Below are 21,669 nucleotides of genomic sequence, written 5' to 3'. Positions count from 1 at the left end.
AAAAAAGTTTCTTCCTTCAAGAGGGAAAATATCAGGGCATAGTCACAATCAAAAGCAAAATTCAATTTCCAACTGTCCAATATCTGGGATTCAACTCATGATCTTCTGGGCTCCTCCAAGGGCTTGGGTCACTTCTCCAGCCACGCCCTTTGTAGCACAGGCATCGTCCTCTAGGCTCCAAATGCCTATACTCCACTACTGCTGCTGCTCTTGGTGGTCATCTCATGTTACTGGCATCTCCAAAACACTGCATGACCCCTTCAGTCCTGGGCCTTCAATTGCAACTGAGGCTGCACCTTCACCAATGGCCTTCCATGGCCTCTCACAGTGTCGAGCCTCAGCTGCTCTTCATGACCCCTTCATGCCTTCAAAACCAGTACAACCTGGGTGACCCTTACATATTACCAAGTCCCTCCTCAGCAGGAGTACATCCTTGGCTATCTCTGGAACACAGCCTCTTTGGGCTTTCAGAAAACACTTCCCAGAAGATGTCACCTCAATGATGCTGGTCTCTTCTTTTTTTTTTTTTTTTTTTATTGTCTGTGGTTCCATCTTCTTTTTTTTTTTTTCATTTCTTTTTTTTTATTACATATTTTTCTCAATTACATTTCCAATGCTATCCCAAAAGTCCCCCATACTGCCCCCCACTTCCCTACCCTCCCATTCCCATTCTTTTGGCCCTGGCATTCCCCTATATTGGGGCATATAAACTTTGCAAGTCCAATGGGCCTCTCTTTACATTGATGGCCGACTAGGCCATCTTTCGATACATATGCAGCTAGAGACAAGAGCTTCGGGGTACTGGTTAGTTCATCATGTTGTTCCAACTATAGGGTTGCAGATCCCTTTAGCTCCTTGGGTACTTTCTCTAGCTTCTCCATTGGGAGCCCTGTGATACATCCAATAGCTGACTGTGAGCATCCACTCCTGTGTTTGCTAGGCCCCTGCATCGTCTCACAAGAGACAGCTATCTTTGGGTCCTTTCAGCAAAATCTTGCTAGTGTATGCAATGGTGTCAGCGTTTAGAAGCTGATTATGGGATGTATCCCTGGATACGGCAGTCTCTAGATGGTCCATCCTTTCATCACAGCTCCAAACTTTGTCTCTGTAACTCCTTCCATGGGTGTTTTGTTCCCAATTCTAAAAAGGGGCACAGTGTCCACATTTTGGTCTTCATTCTTCTTGAGTTTCATGCGTTTAGCAAATTGTATCTTATATCTTGGGTATCCTAAGTTTTGGGCTAATATCCACTTATCAATGAATACATATTGTGTGAGTTCCTTTGTGATTGTGTTACCTCACTCAAGATGATGCCCTCCAGGTCCATCCATTTGGCTAGGAATTTCATAAATTCATTCTTTTTAATAGCTGAGTAGTACTCCATTGTGTAAATGTACCATAATTTCTGTATCCATTCCTCTGTTGAGGGACATCTGGGTTCTTTCCAGCTTCTGGCTATTATAAATAGGGCTGCTATGAACATAGTGGAGCATGTGTCCTTCTTACTGGTTGGGACATCTTCTGGATATATGCCCAGAAGAGGTATTGCTGGATCCTCCGGTAGTACTATGTCCAATTTTCTGAGGAACCGCCAGACTGATTTCCAGAGTGGTTGTACAAGCTTGCAATCTCACCAACAATGGAGGAGTGTTCCTCTTTCTCCACATCCTCGCCAGCATCTGCTGTCACCTGAAGTTTTGATCTTAGCCATTCTGACTGGTGTGAGGTGGAATCTCAGGGTTGTTTTGATTTGCATTTCCCTGGTGATTAAGGATGTTGAACATTTTTTCAGGTGCTTCTCTGCCATTTGGTATTCTTCAGGTGAGAATTCTTTGTTCAATTCTGAGCCCCATTTTTTAATGGGGTTATTTGACTTTCTGGAGTCCACCTTCTTGGGTTCCTTATATATATTGGATATTAGACCCTTATCTGATTTAGGATAAGTAAAGATCCTTTCCCAATCTGTTGGTGGTTTTTTTATCTTATTGATGGTGTCTTTTGCCTTGCAGAAGCTTTGCAGTTTCATGAGGTCCCACTTGTCAATTCTCGATCTTACAGCACAAGCCATTGCTGTTCTATTCAAGAATTTTTCCCCTGTGCCCATATCTTCAAGGCTTTTCCCCACTTTCTCCTCTATAAGTTTCAGTGTCTCTGGTTTTATGTGAAGTTCCTTGATCCACTTAGACTTGACCTTAGTACAAGGAGATAGGAATGGATCGATTCACATTCTTCTACATGATAACAACCATTGTGCCAGCACCATTTGTTGAAAATGCTCTTTCTTCCACTGGAGGGTTTTAGCTCCCTTGTCGAAGATCAAGTGACCGAAGGTGTATGGGTTCATTTCTGGGTCTTCAATTCTATTCCATTGGTCTATTTGTGTGTCACTATACCAGTACCACGCAGTTTTTATCACAATTGCTCTGTAGTAAAGCTTTAAGTCTGGCATGGTGATTCCACCAGAGGTTCTTTTATCCTTGAGAAGAGTTTTTGCTATCCTAGGTTTTTTGTTTATTCCAGATGAATTTGCAGATTGCACTTTCTAATTCGTTGAAGACTTGAGTTGGAATTTTGATGGGGATTGCATTGAATCTGTAGATTGCTTTTGGCAAGATAGCCATTTTTAAAATGTTGATCCTGCCAATCCATGAGCATGGAAGATCTTTCCATCTTCTGAGATCTTCTAGAATTTCTTTCTTCAGAGACTTGAAGTTCTTATTATACAGATCTTTAACTTCCTTAGTTAGAGTCACGCCAAGATATTTTATATTATTTGTGACTATTGAGAAGGGTGCTGTTTCCCTAATTTCTTTCTCAGCCTGTTTATTCTTTGTGTAGAGAAAAGCCATTGATTTGTTTGAGTTAATTTTATATCCAGCTACTTCACCGAAGCTGTTTATCAGCTTTAGGAGTTCTCTGGTGGAATTTTTAGGGTCACTTATATGTACTATCATATCATCTGCAAAAAGTGATATTTTGACTTCATTTTTTCCAATTTGTATCCCTTTGATCTCCTTTTGTTGTCGAATTGCTCTGGCTAGGACTTCAAGTACTATGTTGAATAGGTATGGAGAAAGTGGACAGCCTTGTCTAGTCCCTGATTTTAGAGGGATTGCTTCAAGCTTCTCACCATTTACTTTGATGTTGGCTACTGGTTTGCTGTAGATTGCTTTTATCATGTTTAGGTATGGGCCTTGAATTCCTGATCTTTCCAAGACATTTATCATGAATGGGTGTTGGATTTTGTCAAATGCTTTTTCTGCATCTAACGAGATGACCATGTGGTTTTTGTTGTTGAGTTTGTTTATATACTGGATTACGTTGATGGAGTTCCGTATATTGAACCATCCCTGCATCCCTGGGATGAAACCTACTTGGTCAGGATGGATGATTGTTTTAATGTGTTCTTGGATTCGGTTAGCAAGAACTTTATTGAGGATTTTTGCATCAATATTCATAAGGGATATTGGTCTAAAGTTTTCTATCTTTGTTGGGTCTTTTTGTGGTTTAGGTATCAGAGTAATTGTGGCTTCATAGAATGAGTTGGGTAGAGTACCTTCTGTTTCTATTTTGTGGAATAGTTTGTGAAGAACTGGGATTAGATCTTCTTTGAAGGTCTGATAGAACTCTGCACTAAACCCATCTGGTCCTGGGATTTTTTTAGTTGGGAGACTATTAATGACTACTTCTATTTCTTTGGGGGATATAGGGCTGTTTAGATCATTAACCTGATCTTGATTCAACTTTGGTACCTGGTATCTGTCTAGGAACTTCTCCATTTCATTCAGGTTCTCCAGTTTTGTTGAGTTTTGCCTTTGGTAGAAGGATCTGATGGTGTTTTGGATGTCTTCAGGATCTGTTGTTATGTCTCCTTTTTCATTTCTGATTTTGTTAATTAGGATGCTTTCCCTGTGCCCTCTAGTGAGTCTGGCTAAGGGTTTATCTATCTTGTTGATTTTCTCAAAAACCAGCTCCTTGATTGGTTGATTCTTTGAATAGTTTTTCTTGTTTCCACTTGGTTGATTTCACCCCTGAGTTTGATTATTTCCTGCCATCTACTCCTCTTGGGTGAATTTGCTTCCTTTTGTTCTAGCGCTTTTAGGTGTGTTGTCAAGCTGCTAATGTGTGCTCTCTCACGTTTCCTTTTGGAGGCACCCAGAGCTATGAGTTTTCCTCTTAGAAATGCTTTCATTATGTCCCATAAGTTTGGGTATGTTGGGGCTTCATTTTCATTGAACTCTAAAAAGTCCTTAAGTTCTTTCTTTATTCCTTCCTTGACCAAGGTATCATTGAGAAGAGTGTTGTTCAGTTTTTACGTGAAGGTTGGCTTTCTATTATTTATTTTGTTATTGAAGATCAGCCTTAGTCCATGGTGATCTGATAGGATGCATGGGACAATTTCAATATTTTTGTATCTGTTGAGGCCTGTTTTGTGACCAATTATGTGGTCAATTTTGGAGAAGGTACCATGAGGTGCTGAGAAGAAGGTATATCCTTTTGTTTTAGGATAGAATGTTCTGTAGATATCTGCCAGATCCATTTGATTCATAATTTCTCTTAGTTTCTCTGTGTCCCTGTTTAGTTTCTGTTTCCATGATCTGTCCATTGGTGAAAGTGGTGTGTTGAAGTCTCCCACTATTATTGTATGAGGTGCAATGTGTGCTTTGAGATTTACTAAAGTTTCTTTAATGAATGTGGCTGCCTTTGTATTTGGAGCATAGATATTCAGGATTGATAGTTCCTCTTGGAGGATTTTACCTTTGATGAGTATGAAGTGTCCCTCCCTGTCTTTTTTAATGACTTTGGGTTGGAAGTCAATCTTATCAGATATTAGAATGGCTACTCCAGCTTGTTTCTTCATACCATTTGCTTGGAAAATTGTTTTCCAGCCTTTCATTCTGAGGTAGTGTCTATCTTTTTCTCTGAGATGAGTTTCCTGTAAGCAGCAAAATGTTGGGTCTTGTTTGTGTAGCCAGTTTGTTAGTCTATGTCTTTTTATCGGGGAGTTGAGTCCATTGATATTAAGAGATATTAAGGAAAAGTAATTGTTGTTTCCTGTTATTTTTGTTGTTAAAGTTGGCATTTTCTTCTTGTGGCTGTCTTCTTTTAGGTTTGTTGAGGGATTACCTTCTTGCTTTTTCTAGGATGTGGTTTCCGTCCTTGTATTGGTTTTTTTCTGTTATTATCCTTTGAAGTGCTGGATTCGTGGAAAGATAATGTGTGAATTTGGTTTTATCGTGGAATACTTTGGTTTCTTCATCTATGGTAATTGAGAGTTTGGCTGGGTATAGTAGCCTGGGCTGGAAATTGTGTTCTCTTAGTTTCTGTATAACATCTCTCCAGGCCCTTCTGGCTTTCATAGTCTCTGGTGAAAAATCCAGTGTAATTCTGATAGGCTTGCCTTTATATGTTACTTGACCTTTTTCCCTTACTCCTTTTAGTATTCTATCTTTATTTAGTGCATTTGTTGTTCTGATTATTATGTTTCGGAAGGAATTTCTTTTCTGGTCCAGTCTATTTGGAGTTCTGTAAGCTTCTTGTATGTTCATGGGCATCTCTTTATTTAGGTTTGAGAAGTTTTCTTCTATAATTTTGTTGAATATATTTGCTGGTCCTTTAAGTTGAAAATCTTCATTCTCATCTACTCCTATTATCCGTATGTTTGGTCTTCTCATTTTTGTCCTGGATTTCCTGGATATTTTGAGTTAGAATCTTTTTGGATTTTGTATTTTCTTTGATTGTCGTGCCGATGTTCTCTATGGAGTCTTCTGCACCTGAGATTCTCTCTTCCATCTCTTGTATTCTGTTGCTGATGCTCATATCTATGGTTCCAGATTTCTTTCCTAGTGTTTCTATCTCCAGTGTTGCCTCAATTTGGGTTTTCTTCATTGTTTCTCCTTCCCTTTTTAGGTCTTGGATGGTTTTATTCAATTCCATCACCTGTTTGGTCTGGTTTTCCTGCAATTCTTTAATGGATTTTTGTGCTTCCTCTTTAATGTCTTCTACCTGTTTAGCAGTGTTCTCCTGCAATTCTTTAAGGGATTTTTGTGCTTCCTCTTTAATGTCTTCTACCTGTTTAGCAGTGTCCTTCTGCAATTCTTTAAGGGATTTTTGTACTTCCTCTTTAATGTCTTCTACCTGTTTAGCAGTGTTCTCCTGCAATTCCTTAAGCGATTTTTGTGCTTCCTCTTTAATGTCTTCTACCTGTTTACCAGTGTTCTTTTGTATTTCTTTAAGTGTGTTATTAAAGTCCTTCTTGATGTCCTCTACCATCATCGTGAGATATGCTTTTAGAACCGGGTCTAGCTTTTCTGGTGTGTTGGGGTGCCCTGGACTGGGCGAAATTGGAGTGCTCGGTTCTGATGATGGTGAGTGGTCTTGGTTTCTGTTAGTAAGATTCTTATGTTTACCTTTCGCCATCTGGTAATCTCTGGGATTAGTTGTTATTGTTGTCACTGTTTAAAGATTGGAGCAGACTCTGTGTTCCACTCACCAGAAGTCTCAAAATCCTGTGTGGGGTGTCGTGGGTAGCTGGCAGGTGTCTACAGACCCTGCACTCTAGCTACCCCGGTGCTGTTCAGACCGGAAGAGGCTTGTGGCCCTACTCAGGCCAGATTTCTGCCTCCCCAACCAAAGCAGTCTCAGGTCCCGCATGATTGGACTGGAGCAGAAGCTGTGTTCCACTCAACAGAAGTCTCAAAATACTGTGGCGGGTGTTGTGAGTAGCTGGCGGGTGTCAGCAGACCCTGCACTCTAGCTACCCAGGTGCTGTTCAGACCGGAAGAGGCTTGTGGCCCTACTCAGGCCGGATTTCTGCCTCCCCAACCAAAGCAGTCTCAGGTCCCGCGTGATTGGACTGGAGCAGAAGCTGTGTTCCACTCACCAGAAGTCTCGAAATCCTGTGGCGGGTGTCGTGGGTAGCTGGCGGGTGTCAGCCGACCCTGCGCTCTAGCTACCCAGGTGCTGGTCAGACCCGAAGAGGCTTGTGGCCCTGCTCAGTCCGGTTTTCTGCTTCCCTAACTAATGCAGTCTCAGGTCCCGCGCGCAATTGGATTGGAGCAGAAGCTGTTGTGTTCCACTCACCAGAAGTCTTAAGATCCTGTGGCAGGTGTTGTGGGTAGCTGGCGAGGGTCAGCCGACCCTGCGCCCTAGCTACCCCGGTGCTGGTCTCTTCCTGGATGTTTCGAGTTAGTATCTTTTTGCGTTTTGTATTTTCTTTAATTGTTGTGCCGATGTTCTCTATGGAATCTTCTGCACCTGACATCCTCTCTTCCATCTCTTGTATTCTGTTGCTGATGCTCGCATCTATGGTTCCAGATTTCTTTCCTAGGGTTTCTATCTCCAGCGTTGCTTCACCTTGGGTTTTCTTTTTTGTGTCTACTTCCCTTTTTAGGTCTTGGATGTTTTTATTCAATTCCATCACCTGTTTGGTCGTGTTTTCCTGCAATTCTTTAAGGGATTTTTGTTTTTACTCTTTAAGGTCTTATACCTGTTTAGCTGTGTTCCCCTGTATTTATTTAAGTGAGTTATTAAAGTCCTTCTTGATGTCCTCTACCATCATCATGAGATATGCTTTTAAATCCACGTCTAGCTTTTCAGGTGTGTTGGGGTGCCCAGGACTAGGTGTGGTGGGAGTGCTGCATTCTGATGATGGTGAGTGGTCTTGATTTCTGTTAGTAGGATTCTTATGTTTGCCTTTCACCATGTGGTAATCTCTGGAGCTAGTTGTTATAGTTGTCTCTGTTTAACGATTGTTCCTCAGGTGATTCTCTTAGCTTCTATCAGCAGACCTGGGACACTAGCTCTCTCCTTAGTTTCAGTGGTCAGAGTACTCTCTGCAGGCAAGCTCTCCTCTTGATGGGAAGGTGCCCAGATATCTGGTGTTCGAACCTACCTCCTGGCAGAAGTTGTGTTCCACTCACCAGAGGTCTTATGATCCTGTGGGGGACCCTGTGCAGGTCTGTGAGGGGATCTGGAGACTCTGTGGGCAAGGAACCCGGGTGCTGAAGTCACGTTTTCCTTCTTAAATCTCCTAATCTTCTATCTAAAATTCTAGACTATACCACATACAGACTTTGTTTGCTTACTCTCCCACAGTTATTGAAGGAAAAGGGCTTTTGTCTTAGTCAGGCATACAAACATCATGACCACAAAACAAGATAGGGACGAAAGGGTTTATTCAGCTTACACTTTCTTTTATATATATTTTTTTTATTACGTATTTTCCCCAATTACATTTCCAATGCTATCCCAAAAGTCCCCCATACCCTCCCCCACATTCACCTACCCACCCATTCCCACTTTTTGGCCCTGGCATTCCCCTGTACTGGGGAATATAAAGTTTGCATGTCCAATGGGTCTCTCTTTCCAGTGATGGCCTACTAGGCCACAGTACTGGAACTCAAGGAGGTCAGAAAACAGGAGCTGATGCACAGGCCATGGAAGGATACATTTACTGTCTTGCTTCTCCTATATTCCAGAGCTTGATTTCTTATAGAACCCAAGACTACCACCCCATATATGGCACCACCAATGGTGGGCCTGCTCCCCTTGATCACTAATTGAGAAAATGCCTTACAGCTGGATCTCATGGAAGCATTTCCTCTCTGTGATACCTCCAGCCTGTGTCAAGTTGACACACAAAACCAGCCAGTAAAATTGACCTCTTGTCAACTTGACACACAAAATCATCACTATTAAGCCTCAACACTTACTATCCTATTCATCCCAAAGATCTCAATAACTAAAAGTCACAGTTTTTGCAAATTCTTGCATATTAAAATTTCAGTCCCTTTAAAATATCCAATCTCTTTTAAATTCAAAAATTGTTTTTACAATTAAATGTCTCTTAACTGGGGGCTCCACTAAAATACCTTTTTATTTCAAGAGGGAAAATATCAGGGCATAGTCACAATCAAAAACAAAATCAAACTCCAATTATCTAATGTCTCCTATCCACTCACAATCTTCTAGGATTCCCCAAGGACTTGGGTCACTTCTCTAGCTCTGCCCTTTGTAGAACACACTTTGTCTTCTAGGCTGCAGAAGCCTGTACTACACTGCTGTTGCTGGTTTTGGTGGTCATCTCATGGCACTGGCATCTCCAAAACACTGCTGTATTCAGCTGCAACTAGGCTTCACCAATATTCTCTCATAGGCTCTCTTCCTGGTGCCAAGCCTGAACACCTTTGCATGACCGCTACAAGTCCTGGGCCACCAGTTGCAACTGAGTCTGCACCTTCACCAGTGGCCTTCCATGTCCTCTCACAAGGCCAAGTCTCACCTGCTCTTCATGACACCTTCATGCCTTCAGAACCAGTAACACCAGGGTGAATTTTACACATTACCAAGTCCACCCACAGTGGAAGGTACAAACTTTGATATCTCTGGAACACAGCCTCTATGCTATCAGAATATACTTCACAGAAGATTTCACCTCAATGAGGCTAGTCTCTTCTTAATCACCACTAATTTTATAGCTCCATCCAACCACAATCAATAGTCCCAGTAATACAAAGCTTTTGCTTTACTAGTTCTGGTATCCTGTTAATTAGAGCTGATTCTAAAGACCCAGCTAAACAAAACCACAGAATTTTCACAATAAAAATAGCCATGGCCCTGACAAGAGTCTTTGATCTTCCGTCTGAAACTTCACAAGCCATACCTCCATCTTCTACACTGTTCTCAAGATTGTCTTCCAAGATCCTACACATCCCACAGAGATATTAAACACGAATAAATCTTCTATCCCAAAGTTCCAAAGTCCTCCAGAAAACATGGGCAGGTTGTCACAGAAATACCCCACTCCTGGTACCAATTTGTCTTAGTCAGGGTTTCTATTCCCACACAAACATCAGTAACAAGAAGCAAGTTGGGGGGAAAGGTTTTATTCAGCTTAAACTTTCCACATTGCTTTTGATCATCAAAGGAAGTCAGAACTGGAACTCAAGCAAGTCAGAAAGCAGAAGTTGATGCAGAGGCCATGGAGCGATATTACTTACTGGCTTGCTTCTCCTGGCTTGCTCAGCTTGAGTTCTTATAGAACATAAGACTACCAGCCCAGAGATGGCAACACCAATGGTGGGCCTTCTCCACTTGATCACTAATTGATAAAAAGCCTTACAGCTGCATCTCATGTAGGCATTTTCTCAACTGAAGCTTTTTTTCTCTGTAATAACTCCAGCCTGTGTCAAGTTGACACACAAAACCAACCACTAGAGTTGGGCTAATTAAACCAGTGTATATTGGATCAATGAATTGGGTTTTCTTGTTCCCACAGTCCATATTCTATATCCTACAAGTAATGGATAGGCTAGATCAGGGCTCCTGAGTTTTACAAGTGGTTTCAGTGGTTTTTATAACCAAATGAAAGAAAGTCTACACTGGCCATGTCACCCAGGGATTTAACTGTTACGTCTTTGTCTCAGTGAAGATATTTATCCACACAAAACCCTTCATTTCATTTTTCATCATAGCTAGCCCAAATTTGGGAACCAAAATTCCTAGCTGGTGAATGGGCAAAGGAACCAGTGGTACACCTGAACCAGAGTTTGACACACAGCAATGCAAAGGAGTAGTAGAGGTTTCATTTCTTTTTTTTTTTTTTTAACTGTAGTGCTGAGTAATCAAACCTAGGGTACCACATACTCTGGGCAATCAATTTGCCCACAAGTTACATTCCTAAAGAATAGAATTTTGACATACACCATCAAGTCTGGAGAATTAAGCGCATGGTGATGAGCAGAAAAGACCAGCACTGAACATTTTTATATGACATTCTTGAAATTAAAATATTATGGAAAGACTAAACAAGGATGTGTCTGTAACAGTTTTAAGCATGCTAGCAGGAGTCATCATAAAACTAGCTAGAGTCAGAGTTTCACAATGGAACAGATGTGACACATGGTTGTGCACATAGGATAAAGGGACAGAAAGCTCTAAACACTCATTAAAACAGGGTTGATGCCCGGCTTTTGATGTATTGTTGTTGTATAATGGAAGATAAATTATCAGGGGATTTAACTAGGTGAAGAATGCTCTGTATGTTCAGATTCCGCATCTATAATGGTCTTGAAACAAAAATTTCACACACACACATCAACACAGACATACCAAACACAGACAAACACACACACACACACACACACACACACACACACACACACACACACACACACACTCTGTCAGGCCTTGTGCTCCCTCTAGGTACAAGGTGATAAAATGAAATGGAAGCAGTTTGAAAACAGCCAGCCAGAAACCTTACATAGATGTTCTAACTTTATTGGCAACAATGTAAAGGAGGAAAACCATCAAACCCACGGAGGGAAAATTGGTAGCAAATCCCATGGGAACACTGACATGGGGAGTATAGAAAAACAGCAATCTGGTCGTCCTTGCTGAGGACCATCTCTTCCCAGAAAGCCTAAGGGAAAATGCCTAAACTACCAAGGAAAAGACGGCTATATATTTGGAATAGATTAGAATCATGATCTAGCTGTACTATTATCAACAGGTTGGACATTACTCCTCCTGATCTTGCTACCCAAAAGATGTTAATACTCATGATCCTGTAGGTTTGGATCTTCCTTCTCATGACGATGACAGTGTCATAGTTATTCTGTCCATTCATAGAGAACCTTTTGAAACATCCTCTTGTTTTTCCTTGCCCACTGCATTTTGTTCTCTCCTTTTGATATGGTGTCTTGTACAAGATGGGGCTGGGTGGTATGAGCGTTGAGTGTCAAGTTACTGAGGTCTAGTGTTAGCATTTCCCAGGAGGATGATGGAGAGACTGCTTCAGTCCTAGGTCCCACGGAGACCCCAGATGTGTTCCCCCCACACATCTGGCAGTGGTGACATTCACATCTGAACTTTGACTCATCTGTATCTTGTAAGGAAGAGTGCTTCTTTTCCTTGTCAGCTTTATGGGGTAACAGAAACCTAACACGTTTCTTTTTCTTGAATTCAACTGTCTTTAGTTTCCTTTCAGGTGACTTTGAACTCTTTTGGTGTTGCTTTTCATCCATCTTCTCTAAGGAAAAAAAAACACGTTAGAAACACAAAGGGTCTGTTGAAAAGAGCTCATGTTGTACACACTCTTGGAACACCTATGGACACACAAATACACATTTTGGAAGAAGCTTCTCATGGTTTGAGAGATGGAAAATTTCATTTGAAACAGCTTCCTGCAGCTGTTTTTTATTTTGTTTTGTTTTCTTGTGTTGTGTTTTCTTGTGTGTGTGTTTTACATGGCTTTGCTTTGTTTGTGGTACCTACTCGCCAACAAGCAAAGTTTGCATGTGCAATTTGTATTTGGAATATATGTTTTAGCAAGGATATGCCTGTAGTTTTGAGTATGTGTGCCATAAGAAATCTGAAGAAAGAATTACTGCAAGTGGAGCTCACAGATCACTATTTCTTAGCGTTCAGATACTGGTGTCTTTTGAAACAAACAGCCTCTTTTTTTTTTTTTTTTGAGACAGGGTTTCTCTGTGTAGCCCTGGCTGTCATAGAACTCACTCTGTAGACTAGGCTGGCTTCAAACTCAGAAATCTGCCTGCCTCTGCTTCCTTTAAGTCCTTACTTGGAGGCTGTGTGCTCTCTGCGCTCTTTGTGACCCATAGGTTTTTCTGTGCTTTGTTAACTCCCACTCTTTACTGAGACAAGTGAAATACCAGAGAGGAGCAAAATGAGCACAAGGAGAATGTCACTGGGCACAGATCGAGGTTGGCCAATGATGACCTATGTCTTCCCATCTTATATGGCATGGGTCAGACCCTGGAGAGCACAGAATGCCACAGTGACAATAACAACACAAAGGCATAGACTATCTTTCAAGGCCTTTCCTGAAGATAGTAGCTATAAAATCTCTAGGGACAGATGGATAGATACAGGGGTAATTCAACTGATGCATACACTATTAGAATTTATGTATTTATAAGTAGCAGGTAGTGATACGTATACACAAATACACACATGCATTTATGGATCCTGTTCATGCTTCAGGCTCCAAGAGGAAAAGCTGAGAGTGTTTTATCAGAGGGAAATTTGGCTCCTGGCAAGATCCTTGACCTCTCGAAAACATTTGCTACCTTCAATAAGACCTACTTTTACCTGGTATGGTTCGAATGAGGGCTGTGCATTGAAGGAGTTTATTGGGAATGATGGGACTTTCCCTTTGAAACTAAGGAAATAACTAGACTAGCACAGAAATATTTGAAGTCAAATGTGCTTATGCTACCTCCCACTCCCCAGGTGAGAAAACACAAAAGCAAAGACCACATAGAGCATTTGGTTGGATGAGTTAAGAAGGCTTCACAGAAGGAAATGTAAATCACTCTGACCATTATGGAGATAATTTTTTGTTTGTTTGGTTTTGGTTTGGTTTGAGACAGTTTCTCTGTGTAGCCCTGGCTGTTCTGAAAATCTCCTCTTCTTCTCTTCTCTTCTCTTTTCTCTTCTCTTCTCTTCTCTTCTCTTCTCTTCTCTTCTCTTCTCTTCTCTTCTCTTCTCTTCTCTTTCTCCTCTCCTCTCCTCTCCTCTCCTCTCCTCTCCTCTCCTCTCCTCTCCTCTCCTCTCCTCTCCTCTCCTCTCCTCTCCTCCTCTCCTCTCCTCTCCTCTCCTCTCCTCTCCTCTCCTCTCCTCTCCTCTCCTCTCCTCTCCTCTCCTCTCCTCTCCTCTCCTCTCCTCTCCTCTCCTCTCCTCTCCTCTCCTCTCTCTCTCTCTCTCTCTCTCTCTCTCTCTCTCTCTCTCTCTCTCTCTCTCTCTCTCTCTCTCCTTAAACTCAGAAAGCTGCCTACATTTGCCTCCTGAGTGCTAGGATTAAAGGCCTATGGCACCATGGCCTCACCATTAAGGAGATAGTTATGGAGATCATTAAGATGGTCAAATATTCAAAATAGAACTCCCACAGAGTCCAACAAGAACATTCATCACTATAATGCAAAGGAGTCAACACTACCTTGCTGCAATGATACCTAAATATCCACACTAGCAATAGAATCCAAGTAATGGATTCAGCTCAGGTGCCAGTCAATGGACTAATTGACAGAAATGTGGTGTGCTTACAAGAGGGAATTTTCCATGATGGAAAGGAAGGGAAAAACTACATTGTTTGAGGAAAGAGGTTGGATTTTGGGTGATAAGAACCAGAACTGGAAAAGCAAATATCATGTGTTTCCTCTCATACATGAATGCCATAAAAAGGAAAAGTAAGCTAAAGCCAATAAAAAGGGGCAGAAGGTTAAAGGAATACAGGGGCTGTAGAAAGAACCCTAGAAAGAGTGGAGGAGGGATAATAAAGTAGTAAAAGTGGTGCATAAGGCACAAGCATCATCAAGATGGGAGCAAGGCAGCAACCAGGCACTCATGGTGGAGGAGGAGCTGAAAGTTCTACATATTCCTCTGAAGGCTGCTAGCAGAATACTCCCAGGAAGCTAGGACTAGCATATCAAAACCAACACCCAAGTGGCACGCCTACTCCAACAAGGCCACACCTCTCAATAGTGCTATTTCCTGGCCCAAGCATATACAAAGCATCACAGATCTTAAAAAGTATTTCCCTAACACCTGCAACTCCCCAAATCTAGCAAAGCAGAAGATCTCCACACACAGTGACCAAAATGTCCAGATTTTCCCATATCCAACACTATTTGCCATCCAGTTGCAACTGTTTTTACACTTAACTGTCTTCCCAACATTTTGGGTATTTCTCCAGCTGCCCTGCATCTTTAGATGCTCTCCCACAGACTCTGAATCTCTCCTACCTCTCCGGCACTAATTCCTCTCATGCCTACTATTCCTCCAGATACCCTTTGATCCCAATGCCACCTTGTCTTCAACTACCTGGTAGGACCTTATCAGAGAGATTGGCCCTGGACATGCCATTTAAAAGAGCGTGCAGCGGGGTCAGGTGCTGGTGGCACACACCTTTGATCCTAGCACTCTGAAAGCACAGGCACATTGATTTCTGTGTGTGCAAGGCTACCTGCTCTACAGATTGAGTTAGAAGACAGTCATTGTTATGTAGAGAAAATGTCATGCTTCAGACAGCAAGATGAAGCAGAAACACAGCAAAAATAACAACAACAAAACTGTAGGCCCTGGCAATATAACCTGAAAGTTACAGAACTGACACACACAGTTGGCAGTAGTCAACCACTTCAGAGTAAACTTAAGCCCTGCCCAAAAGGAAGAAACCATGCCTGGTACTGGGAAGCTAGCCAAGTACCCACAGCCTGGTGAAGTCATGAATATTACAGGAGATACTGCAACTGACATTTTATTGTAAACCAGCAAAATCCCCCAACTACATTCTAGGTATTTTTCTATGTACCCACAGGTAAGTGTAGTGCTCAACCCTCCAATAACAAATGCTCTGCCTTGAAAAATATTCCTGAAAGCAACTTTATACAGACTGAACTGGTTATATGTATGCTTTTAGGATTACGTATACATATGGGAATATGATAAAGGTTAATGTCAAAAGAGGCAATGAATTTTAAAGGCATTAAGGAGGAATAAGCAGGAGGTGTGTGTGGGGGGGAAGCAAGGGAAGATGAAATGATGTAATTTTAATCGCAAAAAGTTTGTATTTTTAAAAAGTGCATACCCATCATTCACCAAGGCAACCTGCCTTCTCCTGCTCTGCTCTCCTAAGAGAAAACACTACCTTCAACTGAAGGGGACATCAGAGCATGTTGATTCATTAACCTCAATGGTGATTTCTGTAGACAACAGTACAAAGTAAACTCAATGGGAGCTGGCATTTTCAACAATGCCCTGGAACATGCCCAATTCCTTGTCTACTTTCTGCTATACAGAGGAAGCTGCCTAAAAGGACACTGAATAAATGAAATACCTGCCATTGAGAAAGTGCTCCCTAAAGTACAGCCTTAGTTCCTATTGCCATCTCTCCCTGTTGGGTGAAGCTGGAGAGTAGAGAGTCAGTGCAGGAGTGGGGCTTTTATCAGGTCACCATGAGCCACACATGAGCTGTGTAGACCAGAGACCTGGAAGTTATTCTCCACTGAGTAGGTGCCTCTCACTCTCTAGAGAGGTACCTGTAAGTAGTCACCATCAATACCATGATGTTGGGAAATGCTTATAAAGACACTCTCCAACAGAAAAAAGCAGCTAGGTTCCCTTGTCTCTTCTCCCCAACTGCCTGGTCAACTCTCAGACTCACTTTTGAAGTGATTCAAATTCCAAGTTGTGCTATGTTCACCTGCAAATACTAGCAGCAGTGCCAATACCCTGAGAAGCAGGGACAATTTCATGGCAACTGCATCTCTCATAAGTAACAACTGAGAGCAATAGGCATGGACTCCACATCCAAGCATGCACCCACACTATAATATTTAAGATGCTGGAGATAAGGGGAATGAAGTTCATTGAGAAACAGTGGCAATCCTGAGGGTATGGAGTCACTCACAAGAATGTCACAAACTACAACTGTGGGTGCAAAGAGCTCTGAAGCCCATAAGCTCTCTTTTCCATGCTTCAAATGGAAAATCCACATTGGTGGTAGAAGATGTGTCACACTGAGGGGACTGTTAAGGTGGGGTTATAAATAGACTTAAGGATATGAAAAAGAGCATCAAAATAATAAGAGCATCAAAATAAATGGTGCTTAAGAATACAATCATTTCTTTTTTAAAAAAAATCTTATTGAAAATTATGTTCTTTCTCACAGAATATATTCTGATTATGATCTCCCTTTCCTCCACTCCTCACTCCTCTCAGTACCTCCATACACCCCTCCCATTCAGATCCACTCCCTTTCTGTCTCGTTAGAAAAGAACAGGACATTAAAAGATAACATTCAATATAACAATATAAAATAAAACAAGAAAAATTATACCATCACGTTGAAGTTGGACAGGACAAAATGGAAAAAGCAAAAGACAAGAGGCAGAGACCCACTTGTTCACTTTGTACTCAGGAGTCTCAAGAAAACAATAAAGCAGAAGATACAATATTTAGACAGACTGTCTGGTGTAGACTAGTACAGGCTCAAGGGTGCCATATCAGTCAGTCTGGACTCATATGAGCTTTGTTCACATTGATTCGGAGGGCCTTGTTCTCCTGGTATACCCCACACAATTTGGACCTTATGCTTTCTACCTCTTATTCCTTGGGGGTTGCCTGAGCCCCAGGGGAAGCACCTGAAACTGAGAGCCCATTTAGAATTTAGTGTTCCACGGTCTCTCAATCTATTCGTTAGGATCTCTCCCTTAACTTGGTATAATGGGAGCAAAAATGAATGTCTGTGAAATAGTTCTTCTTGATTAAATGCTTTATAGAATTCTTTATAGTCTCAAAACTTACAATATTACATGTGCAAAAGAGAGGATATCCAGATTTGTAAAACTGTGGTGATGATAAGAAATATCCCACAGGAAACCGTGTTTGGTTCAAATTGATTCTCACCTGTGTGTGCAGTTAGGCATAATTCTGTAATTTACAGCTCTCAGAACCATATCCACTGTGGACATAGTTGTATATTCTGCTCATTCAAACAAGACATAATCTACCTTCTCCTACCCATAAACTTGATTTTTGAGAACAAATGATCAACAATGAAACAGAGGGTTGCTCAGAGTAATGTACAACAGGGGAAACCCTGAGCAACTACAAAAGCATACCACAATGAGAAGCAGCTTGGTGGAAAATAAAAAAGAGTTCCACAAAGATAAAGAGAGGATCTCTTGAGACCTTCACTACATACTGATGAGTAGAAAGACTTCCATAGATGCTCAAGGATGTGATCATTTCAGTGAGAAGAGTGGCATCCCACAGCCTGAATATACATGAGGTCTACAGCCATAATCACTTACTGATGCAGCAATTTGACTTCATCCTGGGTTGCTAGGCATGGAACCCAGGGCCCTGGGCATTGTAGACAGTTGCTCTACAATTGAAATACACCCAAGCCCTATTACCATGTATAAGTGTTACAGGATGCCTGAGATTCCTGCATAAGTTATGTGGAGTCTTTGTTATTCATGAATATCAAAGCCAATATTCTGCCCCCAGGAAAATGGAAATAAGCATCCTTGACTTCAAGTTCATTTGAGTTTTTATAGGCAAGGACTGCTTGGTTGTTTGAATGAAAAAGGACCTTCAGATCAGGGACACATTATCTTTATGTGTGGAATCATAGTTGTTTCAGACACCAGTTTACAATAGGAATTTATGGTGAATCTAAGTCATCAGAGACTAGTTTTTACCTAAAGTAGTTTTAGCAATTATGTATTCTTAGTAATGCTTTCACAAGGTAGTATAACTATAGTTCAGAAGCTCAAGACATAAGTTCCAAGACAATTAAGCAATTTTCAAGGACCTAGGTTCATACAGTTGTATGGCATATGTTAGATAGAAACTTTCTATCTATGGCAATTATCTCTGAGTTATTCTGATCAATGTTCTGCTCTCTTCTGAGCGTGAAATGGAGGATTGAGATGGATAACAGTTTGTTTCAGACAAGAGGCTGTGATTGCACTTGAGGCTTACTGGTGTGGAAAGAAAAGACTTGAATGCATCAACCAATAGCCTCAGCTCAGAGCACAGGAATGTGTCTCCTCAGTTTGCAATTGAATCCTCAAGAAACAGGGAGATGTTGATTTCAACCCTTGTAGGGACACTCTTGAGGTCCACCATTTGACTGTGCTGGGTATTAGTTAGTGGACAGGAAGAGGAAGCCCAAGAAATGAATTCTTAGAGTAGTGTGGTTTAGGGAAGAATTTAGCGGAGACATGGCCTAACAAATGTGAGAAAGAGTCAGTAGCATCTACTTCACCTGTAATCTAAGTAATGCATCTACAAATGAACTGGTAAGCCATGATTGAGGCACCACAGCCAAGGAGGTGGGAAGTCTGTACAAGCCAAGGAGTTCAGGATGAGGCCATGGACCTAGCATCCTGTACACATGGAAACTGCACCCTATGAAATCTCAACACTATGTTAGTGTAAACAAAGACTTGCATCATGGTCACAATATTCTACATGCCAACGTTGATGAGGGAAATGCGAGAAGCACCTATCCACTTGGGAAAAGAGTTACAAACTTTTGGTGGCTACCTAGAGAGGAGCAATCAATTCTCTGCAAAGATGAACACCATGATGAGCTCCTCAAACTCACCTGGTAAGCCCTATTCCTATCCACATTGGAGTAACATGGAACAGATTCAGAGAGGTTGTGAGAATGTGTCTATCAATCTCTGTGTCCTCCTGTAGATGCAACATGTGTGTATGTGTATCTACCCTAATCGAACAAGAAGAGGTCTTGAATTCAAGAAAGATTTGAGAGGGAATACTGGAGCAGTTCGCATAAGGAGACAGAGGGACAAAAAATGGTATTAATATGCTCTCACCCATATATCCTCCAAAAGAAAGAATTTAGGTTAACGAATAAAACACAATAAGAGCTTATTTCTTGGGTTCTATATAAATTGCTTCTTATCAGGTCTTCATTTGGAAATGTCAATCATTCATGAAATTCACATGGAGTTTCCACCCCTGGATGCTTTTTCATAGTTGTTTAGTTAGTTACTTTGAGACATGGTCTTGCTCAGTATGTGGGTCTCACCAGGACCTCCCATAGTCCAGGCTGGCCACAGACATACAGCAATCTGCCTGCCTCTCTCTCCAGAAGGATGAAGTTACAAGCATGGGCCAATAAAGCCCATATCCCTGTGATTTCAGTAAGAATTATCCAGAGATCTGTAAATGTTCCTGTAACAGGCCCCTTAAATTTACCTGTTAAGGTTACCCATTGAAATATGACTTGTTTACTTTATCCCACTCATTCAGGAAGTGCTGAGGAAATCCCTTGCATGGAAGTGGAACCTATTATCAGGCAAGTTTTGTCCTTTACCTTTGCTACTATCATGACAATATTTTCTGAGAGTTTGTGAGGCTATGGTTGACTGAGGTCTTCAGCCTTACAATGCTACCCTGTGGTACTTAACATTAATACATCAATACAAATGCTAACAGAATAAACAAAGAAAGGCTTGTCTGGAGGACCAGGCTTCTCTCTGAAACAGCATGTGAACAACACATGCAGATCTATAAATTTTGTGGATTGGTGAAAACCAACCCATGGAAGCCATCTGATAAGGCAATATATGTTTAGGAGAACTGGGTTCACAATCCAGGCAGAAGAACATGGAAGCCCACAGAAAACTTTGCTTTCAAATTTGGTCTCCAGATCCTACAGGAGAGCAGCCAGTGAATCAGGAGATTCTCTGGGACCCTGTGGTGGGTGTCAAAGACAGATCAAGAAATGTGCTCAGAATCTCCTTTCCCTAGGCAGGACTGATTCTGGATGAGTAAGATCAAGGACATGCATGAGTGTGACAGAGGGAATGGACAGAACTGCCATCAAATCTAGATCTTGAAGATGGTATGAGCTAACACTCAGGAGACTGCTTCCACCAGGATTTGGTTTCAGATCAATTGACTGTGGGATATCAAGTGGGAAATCTGGGCTCTGAAGATCACATCCTTAGCAAAGCAGGACACAATGGAGAGGAGGACAAGTTGGTGTATATATGATGGGAAACATGGATAGACTCATTGGAAGCAGACCTTGAAACTCCATCAGGGCAAGACCAGGATGAATCCTCTCCCATCCAACCATTGCACAGCGAATGTTCTGCCCTTTACCTGAACTTATTTATAGGGGGGAAAAGGATGAAGGTGAATCCCTCAGAAAGTCAAACTAGAAAACTTGCCACAAACAGAAAAGGACACAGCTGTGTCTGACAATAAACTAACTACCACTAGTTACTCCCAAGACCTACCTGTTGATGAAAATATCCACAGAGAGCACAGGTAGCAACCCATACACAAGCACCCCCACTACACAAGAATCTGAGGACTATTCTGAGTGAACACCTATGAACGGCATTGCTTTTAGTAGCCTTGAGGATGTTTGAGAGCAGAGAAACACAATACAAAAATGAAGCCTGGAATCAGCTATTCCCCATAACACCACAGAATTTTGTGGTCACCAACTCACCTACAAAGACTTGCATTCTCCACAAACAGGATACCTTAGGCCATGCTTCAAATGTACAAAGAAAATCTCAAGAAACCAGGAATAACCCACCCTGTTTGCAGACAACCTGATAGAGTGTGGGAGCTAACTTCTCTCCTGTAGCAGATCTGTCCCTCAAAGCAGAGCTGTCTATCCAACCACAAAACATCCCACTTTCAAAGAGGTGTCCGACCAGCCTGGAAGAGAGATGCCGGAGTATCTGCAGGAGACATCTTGGTTCCCAGATTCCACTAAGACTAGTCTGAACAGGTAAGAGTGTGGACTACAGAAACTAACAGCTTCTGGGACAGGTGTGAGCCAGAGAGCTTCAGAGGCAGACCCCTTTTTGGGCTCCAGACATCCGGGCACCTTCCTTACCAGATGAGAGGTGTCAGCCCCACCTGGGAGGAAGTTGCTGTAGCCTCTGCAGGAGACATCTTGTTTCCAAGATTCTACCAAGACTACTCTCCACAGGTGAGAGTGTGGACTACAGAAGCTAACAGCTTCTGGGACAGGTCCTGTCTCGGGCCTTCATCTTCTGCCAGGAGGAATGTCCGAATGCCAGATATCTGTGCACCTTCCCTGAAAGAGGAGAGTTTGCCTGCAAAGCATGCTCTGACCACTGA

At 41.8% G+C, this 21,669-nt stretch overlaps 1 protein-coding gene across 2 annotated transcripts in view; it reads right to left on the bottom strand.

The window, feature by feature from the left end:
* Positions 1-11,286: 11,286 nt before the first annotated feature.
* The window catches only part of LOC110287379 (protein FAM156A/FAM156B-like), a 29,255-nt gene continuing 18,872 nt past the window's right edge, over positions 11,287-21,669 (bottom strand). The window contains exon 3 of one of the 2 annotated variants that reach the window (XM_085837561.1): positions 11,287-12,031. In XM_085837561.1, coding sequence (XP_085693687.1) covers positions 11,613-12,026 — 414 coding nt within the window. In that variant the 5' untranslated portion in view covers positions 12,027-12,031 and the 3' untranslated portion in view covers positions 11,287-11,612. The remainder of the gene's footprint in view (positions 12,032-21,669) is intronic. The other variant, XM_021154015.2, reaches the window with a different exon arrangement.

The sequence above is a fragment of the Mus caroli genome, unplaced genomic scaffold, assembly GCF_978045245.1.
Source record: "Mus caroli unplaced genomic scaffold, Mus_caroli_1 scaffold_5, whole genome shotgun sequence".
In the NCBI taxonomy this organism is placed as follows: Eukaryota; Metazoa; Chordata; class Mammalia; order Rodentia; family Muridae; genus Mus; species Mus caroli.
This window is presented reverse-complemented; position numbering and strand designations above follow the sequence as displayed.